Raw genomic sequence first — 13,363 nt, forward strand, 5'->3', positions numbered from 1 at the left:
CAAAACAATACAGTGGACCAGAAGGAAGATAGAATCAACCAAGCAGGAAAGAATGAAAAAATAAGAATTCAAAAAAATGAGGAGAAGCTTAAGAGCATCCAGGACATCTTTAAACGTTCCAACATCCAAATTATAGGAGTACCAGAAGGGGAAGGGGAAAAGCAACAGACTGAGCACGTATTTGAACAAATAATAAAGGAGAACTTCCCCAATTTGGCAATGGAAATAGTCTTCCAAGAAATCCAGGAAGCTCAGAGAGCCCCAAAGAAGTTGGACCCAAGAAGAAACACACCAAGGCACATCATCATTACATTAGCCAAGGTAAAAACAAAGGAGAGAATCCTAGAAGCAGCAAGAGATAAGGGGACAGTAACCTACAAAGGAGTTCCCATCAGACTGTCAGCTGATTTCTCAAAAGAGACCTTACAGGCAAGAAGGGGCTGGAAAGAAATATTCCAAGTCATGAAAGACAAGGACCTACATCCCAGATTGCTCTATCCAGCAAAGCTCTCATTTAGAATGGAAGGGCAGATAAAGTGCTTCTCAGATAAGATCAAGTTAAAGGAGTTCATCATCACCAAGCCCTCATTTTATGAAATGCTAAAGGGACTTATCTAAGAAAAGAAGATAATGAAAGAACATGTATAGTAAAAGGACAGCAAACTCACAATTATTAACAACCACACATAAAGCAAAACCAAAAAAAAAAAAAAAAAAACTAAGCAAACAACTAGAACAGGAACAGAACCACAGAAATGTAGGTCACATGGAGGATTAGCAACAGGGGGGTGGGAGGAGGAGAGAAGGGGAAAAGGTACAGAGAATAAGTAGCATAGAATGTAGGTTGAAAATAGATAGGGGGAGGGCAAGAATAGTACGGGAAATGTAAAAGCTAAAGAACTCATAAGTATGACACATGGACATGAACTAAAGGGGAGGGAATGTGGGTGGGAGAGAGTGTACAGGGTGGAGGGGAGTGAAGGGGGGAAATGGGACAACTGTAATAGCATAATTAATAAAATATATTTAAAAACCCTGAAAACTCAATCATTTCATAAAGATGCAGCACAAAAAGGAGTTAAAAATTAGCATTTAAGTCAAGCATTCATTTTATAATCTAAAATAATTACAAGAATAATAAAATAATGTGAAACTAAAAGGGACTAGAGGAGAAAAAACAAAATCAAATAAAACATTTAATTAACTCTCAGGCAAGAGTAAAAAAAAAGAGCATATAATAAAAAAAACAAATGCTATGATAGGTTTTTTTACACATAAACATTTTGCAATTATAGTAAGTATAAAACTTATATTAAATATTGTGTTTAGGAAAAGGATGTAGCAAATAGTGACAAAACTATGAGAAAATGACTAGAAAAATAAAAATGCATTGCATTGATATTTTTAATGCATTAAAGTAAAATAACCCCAAATACAAGCTAATGACTTAAATTTTCACAAGAGAGAAATTTTACATCTCTTAGTGGACAACTGTCAGCCATTTATGTTCCTAGAAACATCTGCAGATTCTGAAAGGTGAAGACCAGGTTTGGTTTAGGCAGCGATCTTTCACTGTAAAACAAAGATAAAATAGAAAAGTTTTAGCAGCTGGAATTGAAGGGAGATTGTCTAAATCACAGACTATTTTTATCCATGAGGCAATCTGGAGCTCTGAAGTTTCTCAGGAAATTGGTCACTTAGGTCAAAAATATTAAAAAGCCACTATGAACTTCCCTAAAGTCACAAGATGATCTAAGACCAAATGATGGAGTAATCTTGCCTCCAGAAAACCTTAGCCTTCTAAAAGCTTTTACTACATCTTGAAGCACCTGTGTTAGTAGACTAGAAAGCTGTTCCACAATTCTCTGAAGGGCATGTACTATGTCCGGAAAAAGTGCAGCCATTGCTAATATAATGAGAACGGTTTGCATGACATTGATGTAACCTGGCAGCCAAGGAGAGTGCACTGGAATGTACATGCATGAATGATGATGACTTCACTGTACTGGTCAGTGGGGGTGGTAGACACAGTTGAGTGATCATGTGTACTGTGTGGCCATTGCACTCAAAATGACTGAGAGTAGAGATTCAGCCACTCCACAGCCCAGATTTGGTGCTCTGGGACTTCTGGCTTTTCCCAAAACTAAAATCACCTTTGAAAGGGAAGAGATTTCAGACTGTCAGTGAGATTCAGGAAAATATGACAGGGCTGCTAATGGCAATTGGGAGATCTGTGAGGTCCCAAGGTGCATACATTGAAGGGGACTGAGGCTCATTGTCCTATGTGCAATGTTTCTTGTATCTTGTATCTTCTTCAATAATTATCTCTATTTGTTATATTACATGGCTGAATCCCTTCTGGACAGACCTCAAATTTATTTCTGGCAGACTTTCAGTGAAAAGAAAACACTCTATCAGTAATTTGCAAGAGCCATACCTAAGATAATGAGGTAAATTCAGATAAAACTGCACTTCAGTTTTGGCATAATTGACTGATTAGATTTAGGTGACCTCTGCCTCACCCATTCTGCCTAACTAAGGGAAGGGAGTCATTGAAAAGGTAAGGCAGAGAAAGGAAAGAAGCAACATTTAAAGAGACAGGAACCAATGATTTTCAAAATAAAACAGGTCAACTATAAATTCAAAATGCTCCAAAGCCTTAAGAAGGACATCTTTAAAGAAAAACACATAAAGACATCACAGCAAAACTGCCAAAAATAAAGAGAACAGAAGCATGGAGGATGGCAGTGGAAGCAGTTGAAGCATATATTTAAAGGAGCAAGAACGAGTTAAACTTCTCATTTCTCAACAATTATAGAAGCCAAAAGACATAGTAGACACGTTTTAAGGGCTAAAGGAAAATAAGTGTCCATCCAAAAGTCTCTAATAATCAAAAACACCTTTCAAGTCTTTCAAAGAAATGAGCTTGAACAATAGTATATTTACACTCAAAAGGATGAATTTGAACCCCTACCTCATACCAAAGATAAGAATTAACTTAAAATGTATCATAAACCTAAATGTAAGAGCAAAACATTTAAACTTTTGAAAGAAAACATAGACATAAATCTTAGTGACCTTGGATTAGGCAATGTTTTCTTAGGCATGACAACCAAAGCACAGGTGACAAAAATAATGCATGAAGTGAACTTCAAAATTTTAAAAAGCTTTTGGTTTTTGAAGTATATTATCAAGAAAGTGAAAAGACAACTCAAGGAATGGGAGAATATGCTTGCAAAGTATATTTCTGGTAATGTACTTCTGTACAGAATACATGAAGAATTCATTCAACTCAACAATAAAAAGACAAATTACCAAATTTAAAAATAAGCAATATTTTGAGTAGACATTTCTCAGAAAAAGACATAGAAATGTTCAATCACATGAAAGACACTAAACATCATTAGCCATCAAAACTATAAGATACCTCTTCACATACATGAAGATGGCTATGATTTAAAAAGACAGAAAATAGCAAGTGTTAGTGAGAATGTGGCAAAATCAGAAAAAAATCAAAAAATCATAAAATTTTTATGCATTGCTGGTGGGAATATAAAAATAGTGTAGCTGCATTAGAAAATAGTTTGGAAGTTCCTTAAATTGTTGAGCATAGTAATTTCATTCCTGGTATATACCTAAAAGAATTGAACACATATGTTCCCATTAAACTTTGTATATAAATGTTCATAACACCATTATTCATAATAGTCAAAATGTAGCAATAACCCAAATGTCCATTACCCAATGAATGAATAAATCAAATACAGAATATTATTAGGCAATAAAATATTAACAAAGTGCTGATATTTACTAAATGTAGATGAATTTTGAAAATATGCTAGGCTAAGGAAGGCAGTCACAATGGAGCAAATATTCTGATTTAATTTATATTAATATATAGAATAGGCAAATATATAGAGATGGAAGGTAAATTAATGGTTGCCTAAGGCTAGGGCAGGAACAAAGGGAGGAGGAAGGAATGTGTTTGTGTGTGTGTATTGTTTGTCACATATTCAATGTAATATTAACAGCATATTGGTAACTACATCTACTGTAACAACTTAATATTCTTTGAATGGTCTGCAATGCATACATACTGTATACAAAGAGGTTAGTTGGTTGTTTTTAAAACTAAATGTGTGAATGTTTCTCAACTTTCTCTTTTTGGTTCTCTTGGTCATTTTTCTCTATCTAGGCCAATTCTACTCTGTTTAATTTCTCTTCATTTACAATTACTTTACTGTCTCAAAGACAAGCCAACTTAGCTTTTTTGTTTTTTGTATGTCTTGACTTGGCTTTCTGATCTTGAATATAAATTTAAGAACCAGATTAATAAATTAATTTTAGTTGAATTGATATCTTTGAATATTGAGTTATTCTGTGGATGACTTAATGGTTGTGAAGTGGAATCTTGTTATGGTTTTGATTTGAGTTTAGCTAATAATGATGAACATCTTTCCAAGTGCTTATCGACCATCTGTACATCTTTGAAAAATGTCTTTAAATCTTTGCCTACTTTTTAGTTGGGGTTTGTTGTTATTATTAAGTTGTAACAGCTCTTAATATGTTCTAGATTCAAGTTTATTGTCAAATTCATATTTGAAAGTATTTTTTCTCATTTCATAGATTATCTCATCACTTTCCCAATAGCTTTCTTTGAAGCACAATTTTAATCTTAATGTAGTTCAATTTACCTATCTTTTTTTCTTTTGTGCTTGGGTTTTGGTGTAAGAAAGCATGACCTAACCCAAGGTCCTGACTTAATCCTTTATTCTTTTGGGAATAGCATAGCTCTCACTCTTAAATGTCAGTGTGTTATTCATTTTGAATTAGTTTGTTTATATGGTGTGAGAAGTCATTCCAACTTAAATCTTTAGAATGTGGATATTTCTTTAAATTATATTTTATTGATTATGTTATTACAGTTATCCTGATTTTGCCTCCTTACCCGCTCTACCTGGCACCCCCTACTCCCTCAAGCAATCTCCCCACCATTGTTCATGTCCATGAGTCACAGGTATGCATTCTTTGGCTACTCTACTTGCTATACTGTACTTTACATCCCCATGGCTATTCTTTAACTACCTATTTGTACTTCTTAACCCCTGCACCTATTTACCCATTCGCCCTTCCTCCCTCCCATCTGGCAACATCTGGTAACTAACTTTTTTTTTCTCTTGCTTTTAAGAGTCTGTCTTTACCTTTAACCTTTGGCCTTTTAATAATGATGTATCTTGGAGTGGGCCTCTTTGCATCCATCATAATTGGGATTCTCTGTGTTTTCTGGACTTGCATGTCTATTTCCCTCACCAAATTAGGGAAGTTTTCCTTCACTATTTTCTCAGATAGATTTCCAATTTCTTGCTCTTTCTCTTCACCTTTGGGCACCCCTATGAAGTGAATGCTGTACCTCTTGAAGTTGTCCCAGAGGTTATTTATACTATGTTCATTTTTTTGGATTCTTTTTTCTTCTTCTTCTTCTGTGTGGCTGTTTTTTGCTTCCTTATGTTCCAAATCATTGATTTGATTCTCAGCTTCATCCACTCTACTGTTCTTTCCGTGTAAATTGTTCTTTTTTCAATTAGCATATACTTCCTTTCTGCCTGTCTTTTTTATGTTACTGAGGTCCTCACTAAGTTCCTTGAGCATCCTTACAAACATTGTTTTGAACTCTGCATTTGATAGATTGTTTATTTCCATTTCATTTAGCTCTTTTTCTGGAATTTTGATCTGTTCTTTCATTTGGGCCAGATTTCTTTGTCTCCTCATTTTGGCAGCCTCCTTGTGTTTGTTTCTGTGTAATAGGTAGAAGCTGCTTTGACTCTGTGTCTTGGTAGTGTGGCCTATTGTATTAGGTGTCTTGTAGGTCCAGTGACACAGCCTCCACTATCATCGAAGCGGTGTATTTGATGTGTGCCCTTCATGTGGGCTGAGTACACTCTCCTCTTGTAGTTGAGCCTTGGTTGCTGTTGGCAGATCAATGGGAGGGATTTACCCAGGCCAGTCATTTGCCAGGACTAGCTGTGACCACTGACCACCCACCCCCTCCCTTGTGGAAGGTCAACTGTGCAGGGGCAGGTGATGGGACTCTGATGTGGTATTTAGCTGTCTGCAGGGTGCACAAGCCCTGGGGTGTCCTGGGTGATGCAGGCCAAGGTCAGCTCCCACCTGTGTTTTTTCTGGGGCACCCTGCCTGAACTGTAAAGCAATCTGAGATGGCTGCTACTGTGCTGGGTTTGGAGACTCTCAGGTGAAGCCAAGCTGAGACCCTTATCTGGCTGCCACTAGGCTCAGTGAAGCCAGCTATTGCTCGTTTAATAGGATTTAGGAACCAAGACCATCCATTCTCATGGAAAAGCAGTTTGGGTGGGCTTGTAACTTGGGTGGGGTAGCCTCTGTGGATCTCCAAGGTGGGTTACACAGTGTTAGCCAGGTTGACAGAGTCTCAGATTTGGCACCAGCCTACTAGCTCTGTGGGGGGAGGGCTCAGCAAAGGGACAATGGCCTCTGCTTGCCCAGATGCCAGACACTTCAGTCTCTTCCTATATACCACTGGTGCCCTTCAAGTTGCCACTCCAGTGCTGGAGCTCAGAGGGAATGAGTCTGAGTAGATGAGTCCATATGTGGGTTCCCCAAGAGGAATTGCTTAGGGCTACAGCCGTTTCTTCCACCAACTCAATCTCCACTAGTTTTAGCAGCCATAAGTTGTAGGTACTTATCTTTCTGGCACTGGAAACCTGGACTGGGAGCCTGTTGTGGGCTGGTACTCCTTCTTCTGAGATATCCCTCCCCAATTTTTATCCCCATGGGCGCGGGCCCAGCCCATTCCATATTCACACCCCTCCTACCAGTCTGGATGGTTGTGGTTTCTTCAATTTTGTAGTTGTTGGAGTTCCATTCAACTAGATTTCTGACATTCCTGAGTGATGGTTGCTCTATATTTTAGTTGTAATTTTGATATGGTTGTGGGAAGAGGTGACTCATGTTTGCCTATGTAGCTATCTCGACTGGAAGCTAGAATGTGGATATTAAGTTGTGTCGGCATCACTATTGAAAAGACGATTATCCCCTCATTCTACTGACTTGGCATCTCTGCTCAAAAAGCATCACTTGACTGTGAAACTCAGGGTTTATTTCTAGACTCTTAATTCTGTTCCATTGATCTGTATGTTCATATGCTTAAAACAGGAGCCCCCTGTCTTGATTATTGTGGCTTCATAGTTTGTTTTGAAATCAGGAAATGTAAATAATCCAAAATTTTTCTTCTCTTAAAAGATTATTTGAATATTCTGGGTCTGTTAAACTGCTTGAATTTTAGAATCAACTTGTTAATTTTTGCAAAAAAATGAAGTTGGAATTTTGAAAGTGACTGTGTTGAATCAGCATATTGATTTGAGGTGTAATGTTATATTAACTATATTAAGGCATCTAATACAGGAAAATGGGATGTCTTTCCAATATTTGGATTTTATTTAATTTATTTTAATTCAAGATTTTATAATTTTGTAATTATCAGTGTACTTGTTTAAAATATATTTCTTTACATTTTATTTTTTAATGCTATTATAATAGTATTTTTCTTAAATAGTATTTTTCTTAATCTCATACCTTAATAGGTATGAGATTATATCTCATTGTGGTTTTGATTTTAATTTTCCTAATGATTAATAACATTGAGCATCTTCTCATGTGCTTATTGGCTATTTGTACATCTTTGGAGAAATGTCTATTTAAGTTCTATGCCAATTTTTAATTGGGTTGCTTTTTGTTATTGCTAAGTTGTACAAGTTCTTTGTATATTTCAGATATTAACCCTGTATTAGATACATGCATTTAAAATATTTTTTCCATTCCATGAATTGACTTTACTCTGTTGATTTTCATGCACAAAAGTTCGATAAAATTTTTATCTATATTTTCTTTTCATGCCTATGCTTTTTGGCATCATATTCAAGAAATGAATGTCAAATCCAGTGTCAAAAAGTTTTCCCCCTATATCTTATTCTAAGAGTTTATAGTTTTAGCTCTTAATTTTAGATATCTGACCATTTGAGTTACTTTTTATATGTCATATAAAGGTTCAACTTCATTTTTTTGCATGTAGATATCTACTTTTCTCAACACCAGTATTTAAAAGACTTTCCTTCCCCCATTAAATGGTTTTGGCACCCTTCTCAAAAATTATTAGGCCATATAAGCAATGGTTCATTTCAGGATCTCTGCATATCTGTGTTTATGCCAGTACCACATTGTTTTGAATACTACAGCTTTTGCAGTAAGTTTCAAAATCAGGAAACATAAGACCTCCATATTCAGCCTCTATTTTCAAGATTGTTTTCACTATTTGAGGTCCCTTGAGATTCCATATAAATTTTAGGATTGATTTTCCATTTCTGCAAAAACACATTGTTGGTATTTTGATAGGTTTACATTAAAACTTTAGGTCACTCTGGGTAATATTGACATCTTAATATTTAGTCTTTTAAGCCAGAATCATGGGATGTGTTCCATTTATTTGTCTTCTTTAATTTCAGCAACATTTCGTGGGTTTTATTGCACAGGTTCCTTACCTCTTTAATCCATTTTAAACTTAATTTTTTTAATATTATGGAAAATGGAATTGATTACTTAATTTCCTTTTGAGGCTTTTCATTGCAACTGATTTTATATGTTAATTTTGTGCCTTAAAACGCAGCTGAATTTATTAGTTCTAACAGATTTGTGTGTGTTTGTGTTACTTTAGGGTGTTTTTATGTATAAAAGTTCGTGGCTACTGTGCATACAGATAGTTTCACTTGTATTATTTCAGTTTAGATGTATATTATCTCTTTTACTTGCCTACTGCTCTGACAATGAAGACTTTCAATACTGTGTTGAATAGAAGGAATGAAAGCTGGCATCCCTGTCTTGTTCCTTATCATAGAGAAAAAGCTTTCACTCATTTACCATTGAGTGTTACTTCAATTGTGTGTTTCCTACAGACGGTCTTTATTACATTCAGTACTTTCCTTCTACTCCTAGTAAGTTGAGTGTTTTTATCACTAAAAGCTGTTGAATTTTTGTGACATGCTTTTTCTGGGTCAGTTAACAGGATTATGTGGTGAGGTTTTTTTCCCTTTCATTCTGCTATTTTGGTGTAAGACATTGAGAGACAGAGAGAGAGAGTGTTTTGAACCATCCTTGCATTTCAGGATTAAATCCCACTTGGTAATGGTGAATAATGCTCTTTATATACTTTAGAATTCAGTTTATTAGTATTTTATTTGTTTTTAAAGAATTTATGTTCATAAGGGATATTTGTCTGTAGATTTCTTGAGGATTTTTACATCTACATTTGTGAGGGATAGTCTCAAATTTTTCTTTATTGAAATGTCTTTGGGTTGTTTTAGTATCAAGTCTCATTGAGTGATCCAGGAAGTATTTCCTACTCATATTTTTTGGGAGAATCCATGATGCACATAATTAAATGTTTGAAATTTTTGTGGAAATCATCAGTGAAGACATTTGCACTCAGGCTTCTAGTGTGGGGTATTTTTTTCTGCTTAATAATGAAAATTTACCAATTTTGTTGATGTTTTCAAAGAAACAAATTTTATTTTTATTGATATTCTTTATCATTTGTCTATTCTCTGTGTTATTATTTCTGCTATAATCCCTTTTATTTTTTTTCCTTCTGTTTGCCTTCTGTTTAGAATTCTTTTTTCAGTATCTTCAGGTAGAATGACAGGTTATCAATTTTAAATCTTTCCTAATTTAAATATTTACAGTTATAACTTTGTAAGTACTGTTTTCAAAGTTTCTTACAAATTTTCGTAAGCCATGTTTTTATTTTCATTCATCTCAAAGTATTTTCTAGTTTCGCATTAGATTTGTTTTGATGCTTTTGTTATTTAGGTGTGTGTTCTTTAACTTACACATTTTTTCATTTTCCTTACATATTTTATTATTGATATTTAAATTCAATTTCATTGTATTCAGAGAACATAATTTGTATGGCTTTAATTCTTTTTAATTTATTCAGATTTTCTTGGCTTCACATATGATCTATCTTGGAGAATATCCAAATACATAGAGAACAATAGGTATTCTGATGTGGTTGGTTAGAGTGTTCTGTAGATATCTATTATGTCTGGTTTATTTGTAATGTTGCTCTAATTTTGTATTTCCTTACTGATCTCCTGTTCTATTTGTCCTAGCCATTGCTGAAATGTTGGCAAAAATCAACTATGTGCCCTGGGTATGGTGCTTTTACAAAAGTTCAAAATAGGTTATACCATTTCATTAGCTGTAAGCCTACTGGCTTTTGGCTACCATGACAATAAGGAAGAATAAGAATATTCCCAATTAAAACATCACAGGTCTCTTTGTCCTACTAACTATATTAGCCAGGATTTCCCTGGAGAAACAAAATCTGTAGGAAATACAATTATTGTATTTTCTTCTCTTGTATATGTTTATGTAACAATATATGAATATGTATCTGTATAGCTATCTATCATCTATCTACCTATCAAAATTAAGGAATTAGCTTATGTGATTCTGAGGGTAATTCACTTTTCTGGGAGACACTGGATAGCTGAGACAAAAAAGAGGGAGAGCTCGAAGATCATGTCCACCATCCTCCCTCAATTCAGAGAACATTGGTAGGCCCCTGGATGTATGCCAAACCAGATTCTTTACCAAAAGCCCAATCTCCAGGACAAGCAAAGAGGTCTCTTATACAGAGAGACCTAGCATGTTTTTCAGTCTGCTGTCTTGTCTAGTTAGTGCCATTGGGGTGGTAGCCAGCCTGAAACTATCTTTCTGATAATTACTATCCTGTGGCACCCAGCAATGCAAGTCCTCCTAGTCACTACAGCCAGATGATTTAGGGGTGTCTCCTGGGCAGCATCCCCCCAAACTGGAACACCCTCTGAAAACCAGATCATCATCTGAAAGATACTGCTACTCTGGAGCTAGGCACAGTGAGAGCATGAAGTTAGCACCCCACCCTCTGAGGTCTTGAAAGGATTATAATAAGCCTTTAAGATGTGTGTTTTAGTATATGTACCATGGTCCCTTTACTTAATTATTTTAAAATGATAGATACTTTTATTTTATATTCTTGCTTGGTGGTTTTTTAGATATAAAGACACATTTCTGGTCAAAATTTTTTTACTGTCTCCATCTTTAATTTTTGCCTTTGAGAAGACCTGTCTTCAGTCTAGATGCTTCTCTCATATAGATATTACTATCATGCATCTTTTTCTTTTGTTAGGTACATGAACTGAGAGGCTAATTAATTAAATCAGAAGCTGATCTTTGTTAAGGTTAGAGCTCACATAAGGCTCAGTGTATATCCAGTACACTCTTGTTTCTAGAGCATAACTCTCCAGGGTTTTTAATTGAGAGGTGGTGTACTTACTAAGACTCCTCTCCCTGGCACGCATGCAGAAACTGCAGAAAAATCTGCACTGCTTTATGGAGGTCATCTCTTTATATTTTAATTCTGCTTTTAATATATTATATATAATATATTTATATTTAATATATTTATATTCTGCTATTTAATATATTTATATTCTGCTTTTTATATGTTTGGAAGCAGGAACAAGCCTTGAGGAGGGACTAACCTATATGTGGAGGCCGCTTGACTATCTAATTTTGTTACTCTAGCTATGAAAGATCTTCAACTTTGGTTTATTTTATGTCCACCAGCAATTGCTCACTTCTCTTCTTAAGCTTACAATTTTGACTTCTCACCCATGCCACATTTTCAGATGTCCTCCGGACAAAATCAACTGCATATTTTCAGTTCACTACCACCACTAGGAGTTTCAGCTGAGATCCTGATGTGTCTATTGGGGCTCTTTTCTGATGTGTCATTTTTTTTTCAGCATGACAATCCAGTGGTTAAAATTTTCTAAGAGTTTTAACTCAATCCTTCAACTAGATTAGAACTAATAATGGGGGTTATGATAAGTAAATTACTCTTTAAGTAGGTTAGATTTTATAAGAATTACACATATTCTGTTCATGGATTGGATAGTGAATGTGAAGATAAATCAATGTTGGCTTCAAGATTTTTTGATCTGAGGAAATTATGGTGAAAAAAGCAAAATATTAGCTAAGTGGCTGGACTTGAAAAGATATTTATGCAAACACAGATAATTGACCAAGAAGTCAATTATTTCTTAAATACTTATATATTCTAGACTTACTGAAAATTAGAAGATAAACTGCATACCATATTTATATCTAAGGTATTTGGTTAGTAACAAGAGTGCTTTCACCTAAATATTTTATTGAAGTGGTTTTGTGTGATCTTAAATCTAGTTTTTATATTCAATTTATGTTATAATCTTATTTTGTGCAATAAGTTTTAATGTATTTTAAAATGTTAACTGTATTTGTTAATTACTTTAAATTAATATAGTTCAATATTACTAACCACACTTTTTTTTTCAGATATAAGTGGGGCTCCTCAAGAGTGTTTTGAATACCTTAATTCTATGGCTGATGAATCTGGGAACTGTGGTACAAGTGGTTCAGGATACAAGAAGTGTGAATCTAAGTATGTTTTACAAAATATATATGAGGAAGTCTATTGCCTTAAATTTGAAAATACCACCAGATGACTTTATGTGTAATAAAAATACCACCTGGCCATGAAGTTAAAACTATATTTAATCAAATTATAAATGTCTGACATACAGAATACCTGTAATTCTTTTTTCTCATATATCCAAATTACCCCTTGTATCTTTCCACAGACTGTTTAACATACACATAAGTAAATTAATTATCCATTAGTTATAAGGACTGATTTTATTTTGCTTGCTGTCTCTTTAATTTCATAAAGGATGACCATTCTTATAGTGGTGAAATGAAAACACGTGAATTTTTACTATCTAGGTAGTAAAGCACTGTGTTCAAGAATATGTACTCTGCAGCCAGACATCATGCTTTCAAATCCTAACTACATTGCTTTGCACTGGATATATCTTTTACTTTTCTCATATATACAATATGAATATCAATTTTACTAACATCATTAGTCTGGTGCCAGTGTGGAATTTCGATTGTCTATGAAAAGTACTTAGAATGGGACTGACACATAGTATGCACACCAGAAAGTACATCTTAATACATCTGTAAGTTGCTTTTTCATACACTCAAACCCAGAATACACATAAGTTTGTTTCCAATTGCTACAGCATGTACTGGCCAAAGGAAACCATCTAACTATTGTGATTATATGCTCCTTTAAACCACTGGCAATTTTCATATTAGCTGCTAAAAATTCTCTGATAATTGCAATATCCAGATCGTTTTGATATTGATATGTCATGGTTTATTTGCTCTTTGCCTATGCCTAGCAATT

At 34.7% G+C, this 13,363-nt stretch overlaps 1 protein-coding gene across 1 annotated transcript in view; it reads left to right on the forward strand.

Moving 5' to 3' along the window:
- The window catches only part of ADAM2 (ADAM metallopeptidase domain 2), a 108,036-nt gene that overhangs the window by 63,837 nt on the left and 30,836 nt on the right, over positions 1 to 13,363 (forward strand). Inside the window, exon 13 of the mRNA XM_036011101.1 lies at positions 12,448 to 12,553. Coding sequence (XP_035866994.1) covers positions 12,448 to 12,553 — 106 coding nt within the window. The remainder of the gene's footprint in view (positions 1 to 12,447; positions 12,554 to 13,363) is intronic.

This window comes from Phyllostomus discolor, chromosome 11, assembly GCF_004126475.2.
Source record: "Phyllostomus discolor isolate MPI-MPIP mPhyDis1 chromosome 11, mPhyDis1.pri.v3, whole genome shotgun sequence".
Taxonomy (NCBI): domain Eukaryota; kingdom Metazoa; phylum Chordata; class Mammalia; order Chiroptera; family Phyllostomidae; genus Phyllostomus; species Phyllostomus discolor.